Consider the following 26,945-nt stretch of genomic DNA (forward strand, 5'->3'; position numbering starts at 1 on the left):
TGACAGTAGACCCCTGTAATCCATTAAAGCTTATTGCCTCATGTGCTTTATCATAAATCTATTGTTGCAGACAGATTTTCTTGTTGTTCTTGATTTCCATGTTGTGTTTTTTCCTACTGTTGCGTTGACAGTCAAACTCAGGGTCTTGTATATTCTAAGAACACACTCTACTATTGAGCCATGTTGGCCCCAGCTTTGCCCTGAGTCTGTTCATATTATTCTCGACCCTTAGAATTTGTTTCTCTCTCTTTGCCAGTTCTACCAATTATACTTTCCTGATCTAGTGTGGAATCCATGGTAAAGCCCAATATTTAATTGCTATCTCTTTTTTTTTGTCATCCCCCCCCCCCCCCGCGCCCCGCCCCCAGACAGGGTTTCTCTGTGCAACAGCCCTGGCTGTCCTGGAACTCGATTTGTAAACCAGTCTGGCCTCGAACTCACTGAGATCTGCCTGCCTCTACCTCCCAAGTGCTGGGATTAAAGGCATGCGCCACCATGGCCCAGCTCTTTATATGCCTTTTAATCTGAAATTCTCAGCCTTTCTTATGAAAATGGGTATTTTTGTTGTTTTGTTTTACTTCTATAAAAATGTGTCGTTATTTGGTTTTATCTCATGTTGTATGCTTTTAACTCATAGTAGAGGGAACCACCAGACTTGCCTTCCTAACCTTTCACTTTGCTGAGTTCTTCATACTTGGCTGTCCCCATGGTGCCATCTCCTGACACCAAGGAGCTATCCATCAAGCCAGCATGAGTTGCTTGTATACAATTGTAACAATTCCATGATATTCCCAGTTGGCTGAATACTAGTTTCAAACTGACTTTTAAGATACGTAGTTCTAACACCTTTTTCATCACAGAATCTTGATCAAAGTGTATGGGGGGAGTAACCAATCTGGTGATATTTTCTCCCAGGATAGGGAAGTGGTAGTTTTTTTCCTTTAAAATCTGTTATTAAGAGAATTTTTAAAATTTTAGTTTGGTACTCCTCTGGAATCCTTAATAGCTCCAAAAGTGCCCCCCCCCCCAAATATATATATATATAAGCCAGGCGGTTGTGGCGCACGCCTTTAATCCCAGCGCTCGGGAGGCAGAGCCAGGTGGATCTCTGTGAGTTCAAAGCCAGCCTGGTCTCCAAAGTGAGTTCCAGAAAAGGCACAAAGCTACACACAGAAACCCTGTCTCGAAAAAACAAAAACAAAACAAAAGACAAAAAACTTGAAAAGTTTTCTGGTTTAATGATTTGTTTAAAGAATTGAAGAATATTCATTTCCATTTTAGTGTAATGTTTGAATTTTTCTGGAATATCTTTCTGTTTCTTACAGGGAGCTTGTTAGATTTCCTTAAAGAAGGAGATGGAAAATATTTGAAGCTTCCACAGCTGGTCGATATGGCTGCTCAGGTAGTTGCATATATATGTGTCAATTTGAAACAAAAGCATATGCTTAAAATGTAGAAAAATCTTAGTATAATATTAAAATTGGTGCAATGAACTAGAATTTTAGAAGAGGAAGGAACACTGGAGATGGTTCAGTGTGAGCCCCTTAGTAGCTGAGCTAGTATTAGAATATGATAGCTCTTCCTGTCAGGTGCTTCCACAAATACAATTTATGTATTTACATTTCAGCAAATAAGTTTAAGAAAATTAAGATGGGCTGAGAGGTGGTGGTACACATTTTTAATCCCAGCACTCAGGAGGTAGAGGCAGGCATTTGAGGCCAACCTGTTCTACAGAGTGAGTTCCAGGATAGCCAGGGCTACAGAGAGAAACCCTGTCTCCAAAAAAAAGAAGAAGGAGGAGGAGGAAGAGGAAGAGGAGGAAGAAGAAGAAGAAGAAGAAGAAGAAGAAGAAGAAGAAGAAGAAGAAGAAGAAGAAGAAGAAGAAGAAGAAGAAGAAGAAACAAAACGATAATTAAGATGGATGAGAATTATTCCAAATATTAAACCTGAAAGTATATGCTGAAGTTCTTTTGTTTATTATAGTCTAAGACAAGAACTCAGATAATATACAAGTAAGAATTAGTCTTGTGTACTTCTGAATTTTTGTTGCAAAGTTTCTATTAAGATAGAGGATAAGTATTGAAGGCACCATTTATTGCCTTCAGTTTATGAGCTTCTGCAGTGTAGGCAGAAGTTTCTGTCCCTCCAGAAACTCACAAATACACGGCAGCTGCTTCCTAAATTACCACACAGAGGCTTATGTTAATTTTAAATGTTTGGCTGATAGCTCAAGCTTGTTACTAGCTCTTACATTTAAATTAACCCATATTCCTGTTTATGCTTTGCCACATGGCTCATGGCTTATTACCTAATTTTTTTAAATGCCCTGCTTGTTTGGCACCTGACTGACATCTTTCCTGACTCTGCCCTCCTTTACATTATTTTCAGTTTGTCTTTCCCATCAAACTTCCTGCCCAGCTACTGGCCTGTCAGCTTTTTATTAGCCAATGAGAGTAATACATATTCATAGTGTAGAAAAGAATTGTTCCACAGCATTCCCCCCTTTTTGTCTAATTAAAAAGGAAAGTTTTAACCTTAATATGGTAAAACTATATACAACAAAAACAGTTATTAAGTAAGAATTACAATAATACTATCTAATCCATTTGCCTTTGGCAAAATTAGAGAAAATACTTAATTTTCTGTCTTGGTGAGTCTAAATTTTTGTATCTAATTTACTTTGTATTATAACTAAGGAAAACTATAACTACTTAGTCTTCAGCTCTATAAAAGACCTTAGAAGAGTGAAATGTTACCTAGTGACAAGGACATCAGACTGCCTGGACAGTCACCCAAAGTTCTGCTGTAACATTGGGGCATCTGACCTACAGGCCTAGCATATCTGTCAGACTTTCCTGTGAAGCAGGGAATTTTGAAGGGCTTGTCTTTTTGCAAAGTTCAGCAGTGACCTTTCTTGTGTCCTGTTGGTCCAGTTTGGACAGTAACTGTCAACAGTTGAGGCAAGGGCAGTTTCTTTGCCCACATGGCTAGCTTTTGCCATAAAGAAAACAAACTCCATATGGAGTTTTTCAACACCCATCATCCTCTTTGAAGTAATTGGTGCTGCCAAGAGCAGATGTGTCTCACTGTTTAGAAAAGGCTGAGTTCTTAAAACATTTTAAATGCCATATTCTTTAGGTCTTTGAAGTGTTTGAAAAGTGCCTGTCTACCTGAAGTGTATCTCTGTATAACCTTGAAAACCTAACTAACATGACTGTAAGTTTGCTATTGTAGATAACTATTAATCTGTGTTTCTTAATTATATATTGCATTTTAAATGAGCTGCAAAACACAATACTTTAAACAAGAGTAGAAATATACATATTGTATAACAAAATTAACTTTAAATTTATATCAATAAACCAAAATCCATACTAATGTAAGATTAATAGTATTACAGTAGATTCAATAGTCTATCCTTTTATCCTGTCTTTTCTATATCCTCCCTTTTTCTTTTCAGAACAAGATCCCTGAATCTAATCTCCTTTGGGTAGCATTTTTTTCCTGACCATTATCCATAACAACTTGTAACCAACCCCCCTGAATGATGACAAACATTCATAATTTATTTTGGGGGTGTAGTTCTTTATACTACTTCCTGTTGACTGGGGCCTTTGGTAATCTTTGGGGGACTCGGAGAAAATTAAGGATTGTGGGCAAGTCCTGACTAGAGTATTCTGTGAGACTGGATCATCTCAGTCAGCAGCTTTGAAGCTGTTCTGGATGTAGGACTCAGAGGAAACTACAACAGAGGCACTCTGAAACATTTGATCATCTGGGCCATCCATTTCCATTGGAGACTTTAAGGGGGTCTTCCTCGATCAAACCTGATTTTTCTTAACCCAGAATTAATCCACAGCCTCGCATTTCCTGTGGAAATAAAAGCAGAACCTCTTTCCCAAAGTAACATATTTTTTGACTCAATTTTGAAGTCAGGATATTTTAAAAATATATAGGTTGGTTTAATCTAGTAGCTTTCATGATAAAATGTCTCTCAGCAATTATTTGTTCATTAGCAGTAAAAAAAATTAAAGATAACATAATAACATAGTATCCAGACTCTCTGTGTATTTTCCATCTTTATGTGTCTTTTTTTTTATTACTCTCTTATTAAGGACTTTTTCTATTCTTTTTTTCTTTCTCTCTCCCAAGCTCACATATAGTTTTAAACACACTGTGACCCGTTCAGAGTTTTTTTCCATCTGAATCTGTCTTTACTGTGTATCTATAACCTTTTCTGTCTACATAAGCAAAAAAAAACTGCTGTGTAACTTGGATCATGGCGTTCTAATGCTGGCTCCTCCCCTCAGTTCCCTGGGAGGCTAGCCTCATGGCGGAAGCACATTTACCGCCAGCTCTGAGTGCCATGTTTACTGCCTCAACTCTGGGAAGTTTCTAGGTCCACGCTGTCACTGAGTATCATGCTGCTCTTAAATACCATATAAGTGTTTGGCAGCAGGGCCTCCTAAAAGAGCCACTTATTTTTGCCACTAGCACTGAGCCAGAAAGTTGTCTCCTAGAGCTGCGCCTCTGCTCACCGCCAACATGTAGAACCCACCTGAGAAAATGCAGCTACCAAGAAGTTGTGCTTGACTCCATTCTTGTGTGTCTAGAATCCTTTTTGAAGCTTTGTCAGGTTTTATGTGGAAATTTTGGCCCCACGTTGGAATGCCATATGTAGGCAGAAGTCTGTTCCTCCAGAAATTCCCAAATACTCAGCAGCCACTTCCCAAATTACCACATAGAGGCTTATATTAATTAAAAATGCTCAGCCGATGGCTCAGGCTTGTTACTAGCTAACTCTTACACTTAAATTAACCTACATTTCTATTTATGCTTTGCCATGTGACTCAATGGCTTGTTTCCTCTTTTTTTTTTTTTTTTTTTTGAATGTCCTGCTTGTTTGGTGGCTGGCTGGCATCTCTCCTGACTTCACCCTTTTTCCCATCATTCCCAGATTGGCTTTCCTGCTTAACTTCCTTCTCAGGTACTGGTCTGTCAGCTTTTTATTAACCAATGAGGGTAATACATATTCATAGTGTAGAAAAAGATTGTTGCACAGCACTGTGGCTCTTACCTGTCAGTGAAAGTCCACACATCCATAGCATCTGTTAATGTAGACAAACTTCAGAGGAGACAGGCATATGCCAGACCCTGCATTCAAGGCTCTTAGTCACCTTCTCTTAGAAAAATGGCAGACCTTTTAGGCTTTGCAAGCCACATACAAACTCTGTTGGGCCTCATTAGTTTTCACAGCCCTTTAAAAAAATGTAAAAGTCATTTTTTTTTTTTTTAACACTTCTCAAGGCATGTGAAAACAGGCTGTGGCCACATCTGACTTATAAGCTATAGTTTGTTGGTGCTTCAGTACCTTAGATTGTGTCTGGTATCGACTGTGTGAGTTTTTCTACAGAGACTGTAGACTCCATCCTCTTGTGATCTTCTGACCATTGACAAGACAGTAGGACATTGTGCTGGTCATGATCACTGGATATACTCTGGGCATAAAATATTGATCTTCAAAATATATGTTGATTGTTTTTTCCTTGCAGTGTTAGGGATATAAAGATTAATTTAGCCTTTTTTTAATTATAGTTTTTTTTTCTGTTGTCTTATGGACTGTGTCTGTTACTATAATTTTTTTAACTACATAATTTTTCAACAGTCCCTTTAATTTAAACAAAATTTTTCCCTTTGTATCATATATTTTGCCTCTCATTTTGTTTCCTCTCTTAAGATTGCTGATGGTATGGCGTATATTGAAAGAATGAACTACATTCACCGAGATCTCCGAGCTGCTAATATTCTTGTAGGAGAAAATCTTGTATGCAAAATAGCAGATTTTGGCTTAGCAAGATTAATTGAAGACAATGAATACACAGCAAGACAAGGTAAAATAACATACATAGATGCTTATAATCTAGTGCCCTATACTTGTCTTACTTAACATTGTTTTGAACACCCAGGACTTTATGCAATATACTAATAGTTATCCAGCTTCTTGCCTAGCTGGGCTGTCACCAGGGTAGGATGTGGATGCAAGCGCTTTTTGTTGTGGGAAACAGGGCACATCTAGGTAGAGAGACTACCTTTTTCCTTAGCGTGTAACATGCATGTTTATGTGGGCCTGGCAAGAAACTATCTGTAGACTATGTGCTTTTGTGTGAGTGTTCCCCATGTAGCAAAGCCATCTATGAGATCTGTTCAAGGTCAACAGGATTTTGGGGAAAAGGGATCAGGAAGATGGCTGAGCAGGTAAAAAACACCTGAAACTCTTGAGGAGGGAGAAGTGAAATATTTAGATAGAAGGATAGAGGGGAGAGAGACACATAGAAACACAGGATAGCTTGGGGGGACCTGGATCCTTATCCACTGGCCCCTTCTGTTTCTTCTAAAGGGCTTTTTAAAGGAATATCAAGGGGCAGGGCAAAAGACCTCTCTTTGCTAGATCAAAGCATACCACACATCAAGTGCAGACCCATGCATGTGGCCAAGCAATCCTCTAATGCAGCTCTGCTGGGTAAAACAAGCTCAGATCATACTAGGAAACCTTTTTGGGCATCTACAACTCCCCCTTCTTGATATTAAAAAGGTCCCCCCAGGCCCCTCAGATAGACTGCACCTGTGTTAGTTTGCCCTCCTTGATAGATCTTCCTTACCTGTCGTGGAGATAAACTTTCCATCAAGCATACTCTGCCTTAGGTTGAAAGCTATCAAGAAGAAAGTTGCCTGTCTTTGCCAGGCTCTGGCAGGAGGGGATACAGAGCTTGCAAATATCTACAGTGATCTCCATAGCTGCTACACCTCCCAGTAAAGAAGTAGAGGATAATGAAGATGGAATGTCTTTCTTGGAATGGGTCTAAGGTGATTACAGCAGTCTTAGCTGGATCAAGCCCTTTTCCTGGATCAAAACTCTCTTCTAACAGATGTTCAATAAAACATTCAAGAGATTATTTTGATTCCCAGGAGAAAACAGTCATGTCAAACCATTTCAAAGTGTCCACTCAAGTAAACAAAAACTATGCTAATTATAAAGACACTTTTACAAATTCGATTATAGGAGGCCTATCCCTTTGTGGGAAGCCTACCTCTTTCTAAACAGAAACAGGAGTGGAAACTTCTAGAAATAAGACAGAAAAACTCCCCTAATTATGACTTCAGTTAAGTTTTCCAGGGGCTACTGAGATCATAAAATTGTATTTTAAGCTTTTATAAAAAGTATTCAGCCAGGCAGTGGTGGTGTACACCTTTAATCCCAGCACTTGGGAGGCAGAGCCAGCCAGATCTTTATGAGTTCAAGGCCAACCTGGACTACACAGTGAGTTCCAGGAAAGGCGCAAAGCTACACAGAGAAACCAAAAAAAAAAATTTTTTTTTTTTTTCAAGACAGGGTTTCTTCATGTTGTTTTGGTACCTGTCCTAGATATTGCTCTGTAGACCAGGCTGGCCTTGAACTCACAGAGATCTGCCTGGCTCTGTCTCCTTAGTGCTGGGATTAAAGGTATGCACGACCACCAGCCGTCTTCAAAGGGATTTTTAAAGGAATGCCAAGGAGCAGGGCAAAATACTTCCCTTTGTTAGATCAAAGCATGCTACACATGTAGCAGACCCTTCCAAACACCTGGTAACCCTGCATGTGGCCAAGCAATTTTCTAATGCAGCTCTGCTGGGTAAAGCAAGCTCAGGTCTCACTAGGAAACCTTTGTGGACCTCCTCAACACACACTTGACACAGTAAGCACACAAAAGTCAGAATACAGCCTTGGGCTTTACTCTCCCATCTTGAGATTGGGTTCCTTGTTTCCCAGGATAAGTGCCAGATTTAGCTGTCTCTAAGCGTCCTGACATTTCCCTGTTTCCAATTACCCTCTCATTGTAAAAGCACTTGGATTACACACACAAGTTACATGGGTTCTGGGAATCCAAACTCAAGTCCTCATGGCTGACAAGCACTTGACCCACTGAGCCATCTCCCTTGTCTCAGATAAATGTTTTTTGTTTTTGTTTTTTTTTTAACAAACTTGATGAGTTGTTATTTAAACTGTTGTCTTAGATTGGAGGTGGTTCCCAACCAACCATTGTCTCTTCCTACCACAAGGAGACCTCAGCACTGTCTAGAAACATTTTTTGTTGTTCCAATTTGGGCACTACTGCCAGCATCTGGTAGGTAGAGGCTAACATACTGCTAAACATGCTGTAACGTACAGCCTAATAATCAATCAATCTCTCTCTCTCTCTCTCTCTCTCTCTCTCTCTCTCTCTCTCACTCTCACACACACACACACACACACACACACACACACACACACACACACACACACACAAATTACCATGCCCAGAATAGTTAGCTTTACCAGAGTAGAAAACCCATGATTTGGCTCCAGTCTGAAAAAGGGGTTTATGTTTATTTTATGTGGGGGGGTGTTTTGTTCGTTTGTATGCCAGTGCACCACATGCGTGTAGTACCCGTGGAGGCCAGCAGAGGGTGTCAAATCTCCTAGAACTGGAGGGACGGATGTGAGCTGCCTTGTGGGTGCTGGGTATCAATCCTGGATCCTCTGGAAGCGTAGCCAGTACTCTTAACTGTTGAGCCATCTCCCCACCTTCTCCATTCCTTTACTTTCTCTACCCCTACACATACTTACCTCCAACTAGTCCTATATTCCTGTAGTCCTTACTTAGAAAATCCTAACCATTTGTTTAAGGCTAAATTTAGTTGCCACTGTTTAATGAAGATTTGTTATGTGACAAATGAAAATTGAACTATTTTCATAATATCTATGAACTCTTATTTTACAACATACACACATACACACACATAAAATCACTTCAAGTATATATAGCACTTATAATTTTGCTAGCATAAATATACAAATTTCATGAAAGCTGTGTTGTTTGTGTATCCACAATAATTAGCAAAATGCTTGTGTTTTCAAGTCTTACACTAAATATTTGTGTAAATTAACAAAGTGTTTTAAAAATGGTAACACAAGGGCTGGTGTAATGAATCAGCTAGCAGATGTGCTTGTTACTCAGGCCTGGTGACCTGAGTTTGATCGTTGGAACCCACATAAAGGTAGAAAGGTAGAGCCAACTCCACAGAGTTGTCCTCTGACCTCCATGCAAGTGCCAAGGCATATGTGCACTCACACAAACACACAATAAAAATATGATAGCACAATAAAAACTGTAGCAGGAATCCTAATTAGTCTTAATAATAAAAACCTGGAGCCAGATAATTGGTGTAAATATTGAAAAATCAGAGAGACAAAGGAGCAAGCCACAGCTACCTCTTACCTTGCCAACTCCTCAGCTGAAAGTGGTTCAGCTCCTGTCTACTCCTGCCTTATATTGCTCTCTCCACCCAGCCTTATCAAATCCTGTCTCCACCTCTCTAGTGCTGGGATAAAAGGCATGTGTCTCCCAAGTATTGGAATCAAAGATGTGTGCCACCAATGCCTGGCTTCTATGGTTAACTAGTGGCTGGCTCCACATTCTGATCTCCAGGCAAGCTTTATTTGGTAGAGCACAAATAAAATATCACCACCACAAAAAAACTGCAAAGATAGCACAAAAGTACATTAAGGTTATGAGCCAATAGCCATTAGACCCAGAATGGGTTTTCAACCATAATTGGCTACAGCCACTGGATGTCCTGAACTTAAAGTTTTAGATTTTATAATAATGTAGTATCTCATGTCTCTAAACTTAGCACTTGTCAGTTAGAGGCAGAAGGATCAGGAGTTCATGGTTTTTCTTCAAAAAATAGCATGTTAGAGACCAGCTGACGCTTTCTCAAAAAGCCAGACAGAGGGAGAGACTAATGCATGAAGTTTTAATCTTTGTTCATCACATATTTTACACACACACTAAAAACAGCAACAGATTTAGCTTGATTTAGCAAATGTTTGTAATTCCAATTTTCAAAAGGCTGACACAGTATTGTGAGACTTTTTTTTTTCCCCCCCCAAGACAGGGTTTCTCTATTCCTGGATGTACTGGAACTTGCTCTGTAGACCAGACTGCTCTTAAACTCACAGAGATCTCCTGCCTCTGTCTCCTGAGTGCTGGGATTAAAGGTGTGCATCACCATGCCCACCCAGCCATAATTGTGAGAATTTAAGAGTAGCCTAAGATAAATACAGCAAGATCAGGATCCCATTTGCTCCCTGCTCCCAAATTTCTAATTTTACAATCCATGTTTTTGTCTTATTAAAACTTCTGCTGTTTTATTGGATCATGTTCTGTTCCCACCAGCAACTTTTTATATCATTAAATATAAGAAAAAACAGATTTATTTTAATGTAAAAATTTAAAGTCAGTGCAGTTTTCCACATATTTTCTGTGTTTGAAGATTTAAACTTAAGACACAAAGAATTGGGATATTGATAGACATTAGACCCGTGTACCTTACATTTACACAAATAGGCTCTTCAGAAACATTTAAGATTGTCAATATTATTTTTAGGTGCAAAATTTCCAATCAAGTGGACAGCTCCTGAGGCTGCACTGTATGGTCGGTTTACAATAAAGTCTGATGTGTGGTCATTTGGAATTCTACAGACAGAGCTGGTGACCAAGGGGAGAGTGCCATATCCAGGTAAGCTTGTGTTTCTCTAGCTCTTTAGTTATCTCAACATAGGCTTTAATGAGGGGTACACGCAGCAAGAATGTTCTTCTTTCCTACCCCTTTATTTTGGCACTGGGTATGTAGCAATCCATGAGAGCTCGAATCCTTGAGCAAGCACAGGAGGTATGTCCTAGATTCACTTCGGCTTCTCTAAGATGTTTTCCAAAAAAGCCCTTTTTATGTTCTGTACTCTCATATCAGAAGCATATCTTAAATATTCTAGGTTATATCTGTCCCCCCAAGTATTCTTTTCTAGAATTGTGATATTCTAGACTCAAAAGATAGTTTTGAGAAGCATTGTTTCCTCTTGTAATAAGAGGAAAAACAAACTATTTTACTGTAAAAATTAAGACATTAATGTAGGTTTTTGGTAGCAAGAAGAATTTTTAGGCTAGTTGAAATTCAGCTATAATTGATATTCCTTCAGCATGTTAGCTCTCAAACAGGTCCACTGAGGTCTCCTGACAGTTGAAGAGTGTGAAAGCATAGAAAATCCAGTCTTCGGGAAGAATTGCTATAGTGATCTCTTACGTGCCATTCCTTAATCCTTGCAGCTGTAGATGAAGTGTTGTCACGTTCTATGGCCACATCCTTTCATTATGTGCTGATGCTTAGCCATCCAAATTCTCCTCACTTAATGGCCATTCCTCATCACCCTGTCAGATAAGACTCCCTTCCTATCTTAATTCGTGGTCATCTCTTTTTTTTTTTTTTTTTAATTTACTGAGTTTTTTCATTTCATATAAATATATGGTGTGTGTGTGTGTGTGTGTGTGTGTGTGTGTGTGTGTGTGTGTGTGTGAGAGAGAGAGAGAGAGAGAGAGAGAGAGAGAGAGAGAGAGAGAGAGCGAGAGCGAGAGCGAGATGGTTTTTCGAGATAGGGTTTCTCTGTGTAGCCCCAGCTGTCCTGGAACCCACTCTGTAGCTGACCTCTAACTCGGAGATCCACCTGTCTTTGCCTCCCAAGTGTTGGGATTAAAGGCATGCACCACCACTGCCTATATTTTTTATCATTTCCCCCTCCCCCAACTTGTCCCACATCTTTCCCTCCTTTCTACCCACCCATCTTTGTTTTTTTTCCTCTTTCAAAAAACAAAAACAAAAACCATAGAAATGAAAATCAAAACAACCAAAACACCAATAAGACAAAAAAAAAAAAAAAAAAGTGCCACACTGGGCCTTTAATCCCAGCACTTAGTAAGCACAGTGGTAAGTGAATCTCAAAGTTCAAGGCTAGCCTGGTCTACAGAGCTAGTTCCAGGATACACAGAGAATCCCTGTCTTGAAAAACCAAAAAAAAAGGTTACAGCAATATCATTGAGTTCATTTTGTGTTGGGTAACTACTTCTAGGCATAGTCTGCCCTAGACTGTGGTTGATACACAAAGTGATACTCCATTAGAGAAACTGATGTTTCTCTTTGTTTGCAGGTCTTCAGTTGCAAATACCTTATTAGTTAGGGATGGGATGCCCTGTCCATTTTCTCCTTTCAGTGCTAGGACCCCATGTGGCTTTAACCTGTGCAAATCTTGTGTGTTACCACAATCTCTGTGAGTGTATATGTGCATCAGTCCTATTGTATCTGGAAGACACTGTTTTCTTGGAGTCAACTGTCACCTCTGGCTTTTACAGTCTTTTCTGCTTCTTCTTCCAACATTGATTCCTGAGCCTTGAGGGGAGGGCTTTTTATGAAGACATCCCATTTAGGACTGAGTTTTCTAAAATCTCTCAATCTTTGCATATTTTCCAGTTGTGGGACTTGGTGTTAATTCTCATCTTATGCAAGAAGAAATTTTTCTGATATGGCTTAAGTAAGCTGCTGATCTCTGGGTGTAGTACTATGTCATTAGATTACTATATTCCTTTAGCCAAATAATAGTAGGTTTTCCCCTAGGCCCATAGCCTGTCTAGTCTTAGTTTCTTAGCTACTTTAGCAGTGTCAGATATGGGTTCCATCTCATAGAGTGTGCCTTAAATCCATTCTGAAAGGTCATTGCTGTACCATTTGTGACACTATTGAACCAGGGTGTCTTGCAGGCAGGTTGCTATTGTAGGTAGCTGGGTGATACTAATAACCTTTCTCTTCCAGTGCATGCAGAGTACCTTCCAGCGCCATGAATGCTAATCAGTAAGGGTAAAGCTTCTAGTTAGGCACCAGCTCAACTTCTCTGTGTTCGATGTCATAAGTGTTTTTTTTCAGCAGTAGGACCTTACCACCAGGTTATGGAGAACAGCCAGTAAGCCTTGGCAGTACCCTGTGATGTTTAGGGTAGTGTCTCTATGGGACCCTTTGGCCAACATCAATATTCTTGGCACTGGTGGTTTTACTTGGTACTAGAAGATGCCTAGCTGGGATATTGTTTCCCATAATATTTGGTGACTATTTAGATTGTTTTTGTTTTGAAACCTCAATTTCACATACATACAGACACCTGATTTTTGACAAAGAAGCCAAAAGTACACACTGGAGAAACTGAATGGCTCCGTGTAGAAGATTCCAAATAGATGTGTATCACCCTGTACAAAACTCCAGATGGATCAAGGATCTCAACAGAAGATCAGATATCTTGAATCCGATAGAATAGAAAGTAGGGAAATTACTTGGACTCATTGGCACAGGAAAAGACTTCTAAACAGGGCAACAGTAGCACAGGCACTAAGAACAACAAACAGTAAATGGGAATCTCATGAGTCTGAAAAGCTTCTATACAGCAAGGACACAATAGTCATCTTAATACATATGTCAGTGTTTCTTCCCATTCTCTGATCTCATGGCTTGGGCACTTTCTGTCTGTGATCTTGTCATTTCTCACACTTTCAACCTTAACAATACCTATAACTGTATTCCTCTCATTATCACAATTTCATGTGCCCCTTATCTGACTCCTACCTTGCATCTTTCTATCCTTTTCTACCCCAGCTTTAGCAATTTGACACTACCAGGATCTTTTATGTATTGGTACCAACTTTGCCAGACCCTCATCCTCTTCATAAACCCCTCTGTTCTTAAACTTTATAGTCAAACAATATGATCATTCCCTTGGGTTTATTTTATCCTTTATTTTTTTTTTACTTTATTACTACTTAAGTCATAATTCTGGATAAAATCCAGTTTTGTCCTCTCTATACCAGTAAATAAAGCCAGAGGTGAAAAAAGTTATATTAAGTCATTTCACTTTGAAGTTTTAATCATGGTGCACTTTCTGTTTTAGCCACAATAGAGAATCTAATATCTGCTATCTCACTACAGATACAGAATTAGACAGAAACATAATACAGTATATTTCACAGCCACCAAGGAAGAATGCAATCTTTTTTTTTTAAATGAGACCTACATTTATATCACATTTATAGTGGGCATATTCATAAAGTCCAAGTGAGGACATCAGTTTTTGCTTTTTTGGGGGAGGTTTATTTGTTTATTTGTTTGTTTTTCTGAACAAAGGAGAAAGAAGTACAAATGCTCCTAAAAAGGATGGAGCCCCAGTAAAAGAACTGAAATTCTGGGGTTGGGGATTTAGCTCAGTGGTAGAGTGCTTGCCTAGCAAGCACAAGGCTCTGGGTTCGGTCCTCAGCTCCAGGAAAAAAAAGAACTGAAATTCTGCATTAAACAGTCCCTATAGGCTCTTTACAGTAGGTCCTCCTAACGGAAAGACTGTGGTTGGGAGTCCTAACAGAAAACAGGCACTCAGAGTCTGAAAACTGAGCTAAACTGAGCTGAGCTAAAAGCACAGAGTCATAGAGAGTTCTTGCCTAGCCAAAATGAACAGATATTAGGGAACATTTTATGCTTTTTGTTGGGACCCTACAAGGCAATGTGTCACCACAGGCAGTGGGACCTGGGGGAATGGAACCGATAAATGAGGTGGTAAAGTTTCATGCCAACTTTATCAGCACCATAGACAATTTATACTCTTGAGAGTTAAGAAAGGTCACATGAGTAAAGTTCTCATGAGTTCAAGCTGTATAAAATTTCCATTGAGGCATATAAAGGATAGTTTAAACATTGAATTCAGTAACAACAGCAAGCGATAATGAGTTATCTGAAGTAAACTCATTCCTGTGCTACACCTGGGAGGAGCACACCCAGGAGGGCCCAAAAACATATTCCAAGGGTAATTTTGTGTTTTTGAAGAAACTTAGGGTTACAAGACTCTTGTCTTGTTTTCTTGGAGTGTTCTCACAAGCACTCAGAATTCTTCTCACATAATTCCATTCCTGGACAGTGTTCTGACATCAGTGCTCTAGTAGAAAAGGCAAAATTAAAGAACACCTAAAGCAAAGTATTGCCAAGGAAGAACCAGGTGACCTGACAATAAATTTACTGGTAAAATCAAACCTAATGTCTTGAAGAAAAAGAAATAGTTCATAGTGTGTGATTCAGAATGTCAACCTAAAATAGATCTATTGATGCAAAATTTTGTATTCTGTGAAAGAAAACTAAAGCCCCAATCATTTAGTTATCAATGTTCCTAATGCTGTGACCCTTTATTTAATAGAGTTTCTCATGTTGTGGTGACCCCCAACCATAAAATTATTTTGTTGATACTTCATAACTGTAATTTTGCTACTGTTATGAATTGTAATATAAATATCTGATATGCAGGATATTTGATATGTGACCCCTATGAAAGGATCGTTCAACCCCCCAAAGGGGTTGCGACCCATAGGTTGAGAACTGATTAGGGGAGAACCATGTCTTAGTTATTGTTCTATTACTGTGGAGATACAGCATGACCAAGGAAACGCTTATAAAAGAAGGCACTTACGCAGGGCTTGCTTACAGTTTAGAGGATTTGTCCATGGTCATCATGACTGGAAGCAGACAGGTCTGGCATAGGAACAGTAGCTGAGGGCTTTATATCTTATCCTCAGGCATCAGGCAAAGAGAGAGGCACTAGACCTGGCTGGCATTGGCTTTTGAAACCTGAAAGCTAATTCCTAGTGACACACCTCCTCCAACAAGGCCACACCTCCTAATCTTTTTCAAACAATTCAATTAACTGGTGACAGTCATTCAGATATTTTAGCCTATGGAGGCCATTCTCATTCAAACTGCCAGAAGTCATGTGTGGTGGTGCATGTTTTAATCCTAGCACTTGAGACACACAAACAGGTGGATCTTTGTGAGTTCCAGGCCAGCAGAGTACACAGTAAGACCATGTCTCTAAAATATAAATAAATAAATAGATGACTGATTCAAGAATTGAAAATTACTAGGCCCTAAAGAAAACCCCAATTATAAACTTAGTAAAGAACTTCAAATTAGTGCTTTGTGTGTGTGCATGAGTGTGGTATGGGGTGTGTGTGTGTGTGTGTGTGTGTGTGTGTGTGTGTGTGTGTGTGTATGTGTATGTGTGTATGTGTGTATGTGTTGTCTGAGGCAGGTCATCCCTTTGTAACCCAAGCTTTCCTTGGTCTTCCTATTTAAAATATCCAGGCTGGCCTCAAACTTGAAGTGATCTATCCATCTCAGCCCCTAGACTGCTGGTACTATAGGTGTACATGACCAAAGCTAACAATACTTAAAACAAAAGAAGTGGTTAGCAAAATGATAAGAAAACTGGAGAGTTTCAATAGAATTGGGATCTATAAACGAAATAAACAAAGCTGGATGTGGTGGTGCTCACCTGTAATCCCAGCAATCAAGATACTGAAGCAGAAAGATCACAGCTTCAAGTCTACCTTGCTTAGCAAGAACCTGTCTCTAATAAGTAAATATCATGTAAGAACTGTAAAATATTTTGTAAAATTCACACATTATATGGCTGCGGAAGACAAAATTAGTAGATTCATAGGTTCATTATTAGATGAATTCTCAAGGCAGTGTATAGATTAAATACCTGGGGGTGGGGATGGACAATGTATGAACTAAATAGGACATAGTGAAAAGGTCTCATTTCTCTGTACCTGGAGCCCTAGGAGATGGGAGAGTGGAATAGTAACAAGTATTACTAGGAAAGGAATAGCCAGAAGTTCCTTAAAAATAAATAGTTATGGTTAACTCAGTGAACCTGAAGCAGGATAAAGGAAATTTAGTGTACTTCAATCAGGTATAGCATTACCAAATTATAAAAGTCAAAGCCAAATAAATAGATAGCCCTAGGGAGTTGGTATATACTTGACGGTTCCTCAATGCATATGGAAGCTGGAAATAAGTGAAAGATCTTTATTATGTTTTTATTTATTTATGTATATGTATGTGTATGGACACACATGGAAAGGTCAGAGGACAACCTGTAGGAGTTAGCTCTCTCTACTATGTAGATTCTGGTGCTCCAACTCAAGTCACCAGATTTGGTAGCAAAGCACCCTTACCCATTAAGCCACCCCTGCCCAGAATTGTCTTTAAAGTGCTTAGGGGGAAATTGTTGACTTACCACATTTATGGTACATCTAAAAATATATTCAATGGGGCTAGAGAGATGGTTCAGTGATTAAGAGCACTCAATACTCTTCAAGAGGACCTGGATTCCATTCCCATCACCCACATGGTGACTCACAACTGCCCATAACTTTAGTTACAGGGGAGCCAGTGTCCTTTTCTGGAGTCTGTGCATGTGGTACACAGGCATAGATACAGACAAAACCACCCACACACTTAGAATAAAAATAAATCTTTAGAAAGTAAGATAAATTCCATGATGGTAACACAAAGGTCACAGGGTATGAAATAGTAGTAGGTAGATAGTTCTGAGTTTCTGTTAATATGTAGAGATTATAGAAGTACTTATTTAAAGTAAAGCGTAAGCCCCAGAGAAGCTTATTGCAATTCCAGTAGAGTGTGATTCAGTGGTAGACGACTATGTGGAGTGTAGAGTGCTCACTTAGCGTGCCCTAGGCCATGAGTCTGATCCCTAGCACAAAAACAATCCACTAAAATGTAATGATGAACAGTGCTTGCTTAATCAAAATATAAAGAGGACCAAGGAATAGATGGGACAAACAGCAAGTAAATGGGATGGTAAACCTGGCAGTAAGTGCACTAAATATTCCAGTTAAAAGACAAAAACCAGGTCTTAAATATATGCATCAGTGCCAAACCTCTAGTACACCCCTATCACTCCTCATATTCCTTTTGAAGCAGTGTCTCTCCCTGGAACTAGAAAAAAAAAATTTTTTTTTTTCTTGGCCAGGCTAGAACTAACAAACCCCAGAAATCCTTCTGTGTCTGCCTCACCACCCATCCCTGCCCTTGCAGCTGCCATCACAGGTATGCATTGGCCACCTAGTTTATTACATGAGTGCTGGAATCCCAACTATGAATGGTCCTCATGACTTCGTAGTGCTCTTAACCACTGAGCTGTCTTTCCAGCCCCTATAGTACTATTTTTAAGAGATACACTTTAAATACATAAGCTGTACAAAATGATTAAAATTCAGAGGGTGGAAAGAGACATACTATGCAAAATATTAGCCAAAAGAAAACCTGTGCAGCTGTGGACAAGAAATATTACTAGAGACAAAATATCGTTGAATGATAAAAGTGTCAGTTGAACAGGGAAACATAAAAATCCAAACAGGTATAACTAATTACATATCTGTAAATATACATTAATAAACATTTAAATAAGCAGAATATAAACAATTTACAGATTTTATTTTGGCAGGAAAGTGCCAGGGATTGGACCTAGGACCGTGTATGCACTTAGCCAGCATTCTACCACTGAGCTACCACTCCAGCCCCCAAATTCCAGGCTTCCAAAAAGGAAAAGAGAATATATTGTCCGTCTTTGATTACTGAAGAGGATTAACATGTAGCACCAACAGTTTCTATTTGCTACTATAATTTTAGCAAAATAGCCTCAACAAATGTAAGCAATAATTAAATACTTCATTGACAGAAAGCAAAGCCATTACAGTCGGTTTTAAGTATTAAGTGTTAGAGGTCTATCTTTTTATTAAAAAGCAGGTATGAAAGAATTGACTTCCTGCCATGCTCCGGAGTTATGTCTTACTCAGCATCTTAGAAATGATTGTAGGAAATGGTTATCTTTCTGAAGACTGAGTGGAGGCCGTTTCTGCCATGCCCTGGGTTCTATCTCCAGCACACACACACACACACACCCCAAAGGAGAAGTAATTAGTACTTAAAGTTGGTTTTGTGGGTTCAGGCTTATTTAGATTAATTAATATTAGTCTATTAAGAAGTACAAAAGCTCATAGGCATATATGTTCAATAACAAAAGTTCTCCAGTTACAGTAAGCCCTCATCGAATGTTAAATATTGGGTCCTTTCTGCATGTGTGTAACAACTTCTGGCTTTATTTCTGTAGCAGGAAAATATATTGGATTTCACTAAGAGGTGCTATTTTCTTAGATGAAAACATTCTTCAGTTTTTAAGATTTTAAGTATTTTGAGGAATCCCTTATTCCTTAGAAAGTCATAACTAAAAATGGAAATAGTTCTATGATGTTTCGTTGTTTGAAAGCAATCATAGTTGCTGGGCAGTGGTGGTGCATGCCTTTAATACTAGCACTTGGAAGGCAGAGGCAGGCAGATCTCTGAGTTTGAGGCCAGTGTGGTCTACAGAGCAAGTTACAGGACAGGCACCAAAGCTATACAGAGAAACCCTGCCTTGGGGGAAAAAAAAAGAAAGTAATCATGGTCAGTGAACAACCTTACTGCTGGTGGTCAGTATGAGATGACAGGAAATAAGGGATGGCCTGCCTTGGCTGGCAGGGAAGGTGATAATGGGATGTGGGAAAGAGTCCAGGGTTTGCTGGCATGACACGTGTATTGGTTGCTTTACATGTTGCTGGAACAAAATACCTGACTGGCGGAAGGGAGAAAGGGCTTATTTCAGCTCACAGTTGAAGGTACTATCCCATCATAGTAGTCAGTCATAACTATAGAAGCGCAAGATACTGATCTCATTGTATCTAGTCAAGAAGCAGAGGGAGATGGAAGCTAGTGTTCAGCTCTGTAGCCGGAAGGTTCCTCAGCTACTTATAAAATAATTATTCAGAGGCTTAATATTTATTATCAATTGAATGGCCTATGGTAGGCTTCTTACTAGCTCGCTCTTATAACTTAACTAATTTCTATTAATCTATAAGTTGCCATGTGGCCACAGTATTACTGTTCTGCTGGCATCTTGCTGCTCCTTCTGCACGGCAGCTGGCATCTCTCCTCTCCTCTCCTTTCTTCTCTCCGTATATCTGTTGGGATTTCCCACCTGCTGCTAAGCTGTCTTGCTGTAGGCCAGTGCAGCTTTATTTATCAACCAGTCAGAGCAACACATATTCACAGCATACAGAAAGACATCCCACAGCACAGCTCTTTCTCCTTTACATTCAGGCCAAGACCTCCCAACTCATAGACTGATGCTGTCCACAGTTAAATGGGTCTTCTCACCTTAAATAACCTAGCCTAGAAAATCCTTCATAGAGGCTATCTTAATCTAGATAATCCTTCACAGCTATGCCCAGACATTTTCTCCTAGGTAATTCTACCATCACAGTGAGTCAACGTCTAGAAGAGAAATTTAGGAAGAGTCCACTTGCTACTTGGGACAGTGCACAGTAACTCATTAATCATGGGAGGAAACTTACAAAAGAATAAAAGAAATGAACTGTGTAATAAGACAAATTCAAATAGGTGATAATAGATAAGGGAACTCAGGCTAGTGATTAAAAATAATTATGTAGTTAGTATACACAAAAATAAAACTAGAATTCTCTCCTAATTCAGTTGTGATTCCTCATTACTTAAGTTGGAGTTATTAAATGGTAATAGAAAATACCATTCCACTCTAAATTCTCAGTCAAGTTTAGTTGGCATTTGAAGATACTGTGTTACAAGTAAAAGTTTAAGTGGAATGAAAAAATTGATCATATTAAAATATAGATTATCAGCCCAGTGTGGTGGTGCATGCCGTTAATCCCAGTACTGGAGGCAGAAGCAGGTGAATGTCAGTGAGTTTGAGGGCAGCCTGATCTACACAGTGAGTTCCAGGACAGGCTCCAAAGCTACACAGACAAGCCCTGTCTTGAAAAATCACGTGTGTGTGTGTGTGTGTGTGTGTGTGTGTGTGTGTGTATACATATATATCTATAATCATTTCTCAGCTTTTCTTTAAATAAATTGGTGTTTAAATTTTATTCTAGTCTCTGTTGAAAATGTCTTTTCACTAGGTAAATTTGGTATGTCTTAGTTAATGGCTAGGGTATTTACTCTGTTTTGCTCTTCATGGCTAGGACCATTATTTTTAACGTTTGAATCTTAACCTTAGGTATGGTAAACCGTGAAGTTCTGGAACAAGTGGAGCGAGGGTACAGGATGCCTTGCCCTCAGGGCTGTCCAGAATCCCTCCATGAATTGATGAATCATTGTTGGAAGAAGGACCCTGATGAGAGACCAACATTTGAATATATTCAGTCCTTCTTGGAAGACTACTTCACTGCTACAGAGCCACAGTACCAACCAGGAGAAAATTTATAATCCAAGTAGCTGTGTGCACAGATCTGCCAAAACACTTGTGTGAGTTCCTCATGCACAGGAATGAGAAGATACTCTTCACTCTGCATGTTTCTTGTGGTAAACTGGAATTCCAGATATGGTTGCACAAAACCACTTTTTCCCCCAAGTGTTAAACTCTAAAGTACCAATGATACATCTTACAACTTACTTCAGGGTCCAAAGAAAGCTAAGCTATTGTGACTGTGGGCGATAGCATGGTAAGAAAGAGCAACAAGACTACTGTTTACTAGTCACTTTCTTTTCTTCCCCAAACTCAGAATTGCTAAAAGAAAACTATTTATTGATATGGACGAAACTTGGGCTGTTATACCACTGTAAAATCTAAAATCAAAGAACTTCATGGGACCAAATAATTCCATTCCAGTTTTTAAAAATCTTGCATTTTTTTTTTCCTCAGAAGTTAGGTTTTTGTTTTGTTTTTCTATTTAACAGTTGGCATGTAGTCTTAACACAGATCTCCTTTTGTGTGGAACGGGCCAAGTGTTCCAAAAACAAAAAAATGGATTATAAACAGCATCAGAAACTTGATTAAGTGTTAGATCACAGCCTTGGAATTTGGAAGCATAATACACTGTGTTCACATTTAGTTCATAGAACTGGAAAGTAGAAAAACAGTTTTTTTACTTCAGTCATTTCTTAAATTGTTCAGGTTAGAATAATAAGATAACCAGAAAGTGAGTTAATCTTTTATAAGGTTGTATTGATTTTTTAAAGGCAATGTACAATTGAAATTATACTATCCAGTCCAAGGGAAAAATCTTTTAATATTTGCATAGCATGAAAAATAAAAACCCAGCATTTAAGCAGTCCATTTTTAAGAAATAGATGGTGTACTATGAGGTGTTGCTAGTATGTTTTTATGGTGATGGGCTCCACAATAGAAAACATCACTAGATCAGGGACTTGAATGCACTTTGCTTGTATTGAGTATAGAATAGGAGAGAGGAAAATGTATTTAAATAAACATGAGAGAAGAAAATGGGAAAGTTTTACAGGTATTGGGATAGGATGGAATGTTGAATGTTGGTGTTGTGGAGTGACAACGTGGCTTTTCTGGCACTCAGAGCTCCTCATTAGCTACTTTTAGACTTTAAAAGTTGTAAAGTATGACTGTAAAACTCATTTTCTTAACATATACACTAAACCAGTTCTACATCCTCAAAATAGTGAAGATAAGGCTTAACACTAATTTCAGTGGCCCATTTTTATACAGAACCTTTTTAGAACTCCAATTTTCAAATCTCTGAAATTTCACTTACATTTCAGATATACTTGATGATTATCGTATTTTCCTTTCATAATATAATTAATTTGAGGGAGAATACTTACTCTAAGTAACAGTAATTTAAAGAGGGAAATTTTTGCCCACTCAAAGTGCAGAAGTAGAACATTCAAAATGAGAGCTTTTCTAACTCAGAAATTATGAAATATTAATTTGAATTGAGTAGTGTTAATGGTTTAAGGGTCTAGCAAGGGAAAACTGCTAAATAAAAGTCTAATATTTATGTTTTTAAATGCTGTATTTTATAGTTACACTTTAAAACGTTATATCAAGTTGTCTTATTTTCAGCATATAATTTTAAACTACCATCATTTTAATCAAGAAATTTAAAGATCTGTGCCATGGTAAAGTATGTTCAAATTTAGACCTTTTTAAATGTGACAAGTGAACTTCATGCAAGTTGGCAAAAGTTCTGGTACTAAAAGTTGTGTTTGTTTTCTTTTTAATTAACCTATTCAGTACTGAATCCTCTGCCAAGAGGGTCTCCTGATAAGAATGTCGTCCTTATTTGTCCTGATGTCTACAGTTTGTGACATGAGTGTTTTAAAGGGCTTCATGTGAACTATGGTATTGTAGTTTTTCTAAGGATTCTTTAAAGAGTAATAAAATTACGTTTATGTACTAATTCTGATCAGAAAAATAAGGCAGGAAAAGTTGATGGAATTCTTTAGATTTTCAATAAACTGGATGAAGCAGTTCTTATACTAACACTTGTATAGTAAGGACACAACACTAACTTAATGTGTATTCAGTTTAAATTGTTATGTATTTTTGAATTGTCAAGAAAAAGTTTTGTACATTTGAAGATTTTTTTTTTCCAACAGTTTTCATCTTTATTGTCTTAACTTGGAACTTTAACCCTTACCAAAAAAGGAAAGTTGGCAAAAGAAGCCTTCTAGCACACTTTTTTAAAATAAATAATGGTAACCTAAAACTTAATATTTTTATAAAATGTTGAAATATTGTTTTGTGGATAATTAAAATAAAATTCTTTGTTGAATGCATCTATTTATCTTTTCATTTGCTCTTTATATTTCCTCATTAATTATGTAAGTATTGGCTATTCTGAATTTATTCTTCCATTGGGAAGAAAATGTTGAGTTAGAAATTGTAAATCTCGAACAGAGTTAAAATCAGTTCTTTCTTAAGTTTAGAACACTATTGAACTTATTTCACATGATTAATTTCCTGTCTACAGTAAATGACATTTTCTAAAATTGTATCAGCAAATACAGCCACTGTATCACATAGAGAAACCTGGGTGATTTAAGTGAAGCTATTTACAGACAATAGGAAAGATATAAAGTAGAAAAGTCACTTTACTTTCCTTAAGTGGCACAAACATCTCTATGTGTTCTACAAATCTGTTTTCACAGATTTAATTAAAATTTTAAATGTCTTATCAAAAGCTTTTGTGATTTTCAGTTCTACAGTTGTGTTAATTACTTTTTACTACTACTTCATGTGAAATTATTGCCCCTTTTCATGATTTCCAAAAAAAAAAAAATCACAAATTACAATCAACACAATACTTTCTTCAATTCATTGTTTATGTAGTATATTAACAATCTCCTAGAATGTTTTTCCAGCTGGGCATGGTGTACATTCTTCTAATCCCAACACTTGGAAGGCAGAGGAAAGCAAATCTCTGATTTCTATGCCAGCCTGATCAACATAGACAGTTCCATTCCTGGTGTGGGATGTCTTTTCTGTACTCTGTGAATATGTATTGCTCCCATTGGTTAATAAATAAAGCTGCTTTGGCCTATGGCAAGGTGGGATAGATCCAAGTGGGAAATTCAAGCAGAGATACTGGAGAAGAAGGTCAGAGTCTGGGAGAAGCCAGCCAGCTGCCCAAGGAGTAAGATGCCAGCAGACCAGTAATGCCATGGCTATGTGGCAATACGTAGCTTAATAGAAAGGGGTTAATGTAAATGTAAGAGCTAGCTAGCAATGAGCCTGAGGCATTGTCCAAGCATTTATAAATAATATTAGACCTCTGAATGGTTATTTGGGAACTAGTGGGAGGGAAAGAAATTTCTGATTACAAATGGTACCCAATGTAGAGCATGTACATCCACATAAAACCCAAGAAAGCTTTAAAAAGATTCTAACGCACAGAAATGGAGCCACAATGGGCTTCCTACTCTTTCATGCCAGCCACAGTGTAGGTGGAAGTTTTTCTGCCACAGGCCTGGTCCCAAATACCCAGCAGCGACTCTGAGGCTTAATATTACTTACAAATGCTCAGCCAGTAGCTCAGGCTTATTACTAGCTAGCTCTTACACTTAAATTAACCCATAATTCTTATCTATGGTTAGCCACGTGACTTGGTACCTTTTCTTAGTGCAGCATTCTCATCTTGCTTCCTCTGTGTCTGACTGGCAACTCCTTACTCTGCCCTCTTTTTCTAGAATTCACCTAGTCTGGTCACCCCTCATATACTTCCTCCTTGGCTACTGGCTAATCATTGTTTTATTAAACCAATTCAAATGACAAATCTTTACAAGACCATTTTCTCACAGCACCGTGGTTCCCTTGAAATAGAGCTGGCTGCCAACCACCATGAGCCAAGCCACACAACAGGCTTCCATGGTCTCTCACAGGAGCCACACTGCCTGCTGGCTTAAGCTATCAGTACAAACTCCAGCAGCATACCACAGGGCAGGTTAAGGTTTTTGCTCATATAGACAAAGGGTCAGAGATAAACAACAGAAACAGATTCAGACCAAAAAAGGCCTCCAAATGGGTCACAATATGTTTGAAAAATATACATAGGCTTGGAAGAGAAAAGGTATAGACAGTCATAAAAAAGAAATACATAATTTTAAATTAAAATCCTTAAAGGGGGAATAAAGGAATATAAAAAAAGCGACATAAAAATGAAAAATACACAGAGAATCTGGATATTGTCTTTGAATTGTTCGACTGTTGAGGAAGGAACAACAGCTGCTAAGAGATGTTTGATTAAAAATGTTGCTGGGTTAACCCAACTTAAATATTTAAAAAATGCCTTGACTTCAGAATTTAAGTCAAAAGATGTGTTACTTTGGGAAAGAGATTCTGCTTTTGTTTCCATTGGAAACAAGAGGCTATGGATTTGTTCCAGGTTTAGATGGACCAGATTTGATCAAGGGAGACCTGAACTTTGACAGGTGATACCTATCAACAAAGGTTATAACTGGTCTTCCCAGGACATGGCCATTATCTCATGTTTTCTCAGGGACCCTAAAGATAGCTCGTCCACAGACAGCAGGAGCAGTTTGGAGGAAATGACGTCCACTTTCTCAAGAGGTGGGGGATACGGATGGTCTTTCGTTATTTGGTGGGTTATGAATGTTTATTACATTTAGGAGAATATAGGATAAAAGGGCAACTATTAATCTCAGATATTTTGCATTGGCATGGATTTTGGTATAGTGATACAAATTTAAAGTTAATTTTGTTACACTATGTATATGTTTCTGGTTTAAAGGATTTTTGTATATTGATACAAATTTAAGGTTATTTTTGGCACAACATTGTATATATGCTTCTACTCTTGTTTAAAGTATTGTACCTATGCAGTTCATTTAAAAATGTAAAATTCTGGTTTTTGAAAGCTATTATTATAAACTATTTAGGATAATCAAAAAACATAGGTTAATAGTCATTTATAACAGCCAAATTTGTAGATATATTAGACATGTTTCTAGATCATACAGAGATATATTTTAGATAGATAAGTGGTCTTCAAATACTTCAAAGACCTATAGAATATGGCATTTGAAATGTTTTGTTAACTTAGGGTTTTTCATGACAATGAGACACATCTGCTCCTGGCAGCACCAGTTTACTTCATAAAAGGATGGTGGGTATTAAAGAACCTCCATAGGAGTTTGCTTTCATTGTGGCAAGGTTAGCCTTTTAGGCAAGAAACAGCTTTTGCCTTGACTGCTTGACTATGCTCTCTAAACTGGACATGCAGGACCCACAGGAAAGTGAATGCTGAGCTTTGCCAGAACAAGTTGGGACAATCCTTCAGGGCTCCTGCTTCACAGAAGAAACTGTCAGACATTCTTCAGGACACAGAGGAAAGCAACTGATGAAATTTGCCAAAATAATAGGGACAGTCCTTCAAATTTCCTACTTCACTAAGAAGTCTGCCAGATACTCTAGGCTTAGAGGCTGAAGATCAATGCCTCAACATTACAGAGGAACTTTGGGTGACTCTCCAGGCAGCCAGATGTCTCTGTCATTCTAGAATTTTGGAAGTTGCTTGTAGTGCACTTCTTGTTTACTAAGGTAATGTTATATCCTTCTGGGGTCTTTGATGGAGTTGAAGACTAGATAGTTATAGTTTTCCTTAGTTATGATAAAAAATAAATTAGATAGGAAACTTTAGACTCACAAAGATAGAATAGATGATAGAGTATTTAATTTTGCCAAATACAAATAGGTTAAATATTGTAACTGTAATTCTTGCTTAATAACTTTTGTTATATGTAATTTTACTATGTTAAAGTTAAAACCTTTTTTTTGTTTGACAGAAAAGGGCAAATGATGTGGGATG

General features: G+C 38.2%; 1 protein-coding gene across 2 annotated transcripts in view; it reads left to right on the top strand.

Moving 5' to 3' along the window:
• Yes1 (YES proto-oncogene 1, Src family tyrosine kinase) overlaps positions 1-21,603 on the top strand; it is a 69,368-nt gene extending 47,765 nt beyond the window's left edge. For both annotated transcript variants that reach the window (XM_028874093.2, XM_028874092.2), the window contains exons 9-12: positions 1,326-1,402; positions 5,738-5,891; positions 10,468-10,599; positions 20,864-21,603. In XM_028874093.2, coding sequence (XP_028729926.1) covers positions 1,326-1,402; positions 5,738-5,891; positions 10,468-10,599; positions 20,864-21,072 — 572 coding nt within the window. In that variant the 3' untranslated portion in view covers positions 21,073-21,603. The remainder of the gene's footprint in view (positions 1-1,325; positions 1,403-5,737; positions 5,892-10,467; positions 10,600-20,863) is intronic.
• The last annotated feature ends 5,342 nt before the right edge of the window (positions 21,604-26,945 follow it).

Source organism: Peromyscus leucopus, chromosome 13 (assembly GCF_004664715.2).
Source record: "Peromyscus leucopus breed LL Stock chromosome 13, UCI_PerLeu_2.1, whole genome shotgun sequence".
In the NCBI taxonomy this organism is placed as follows: Eukaryota; Metazoa; Chordata; class Mammalia; order Rodentia; family Cricetidae; genus Peromyscus; species Peromyscus leucopus.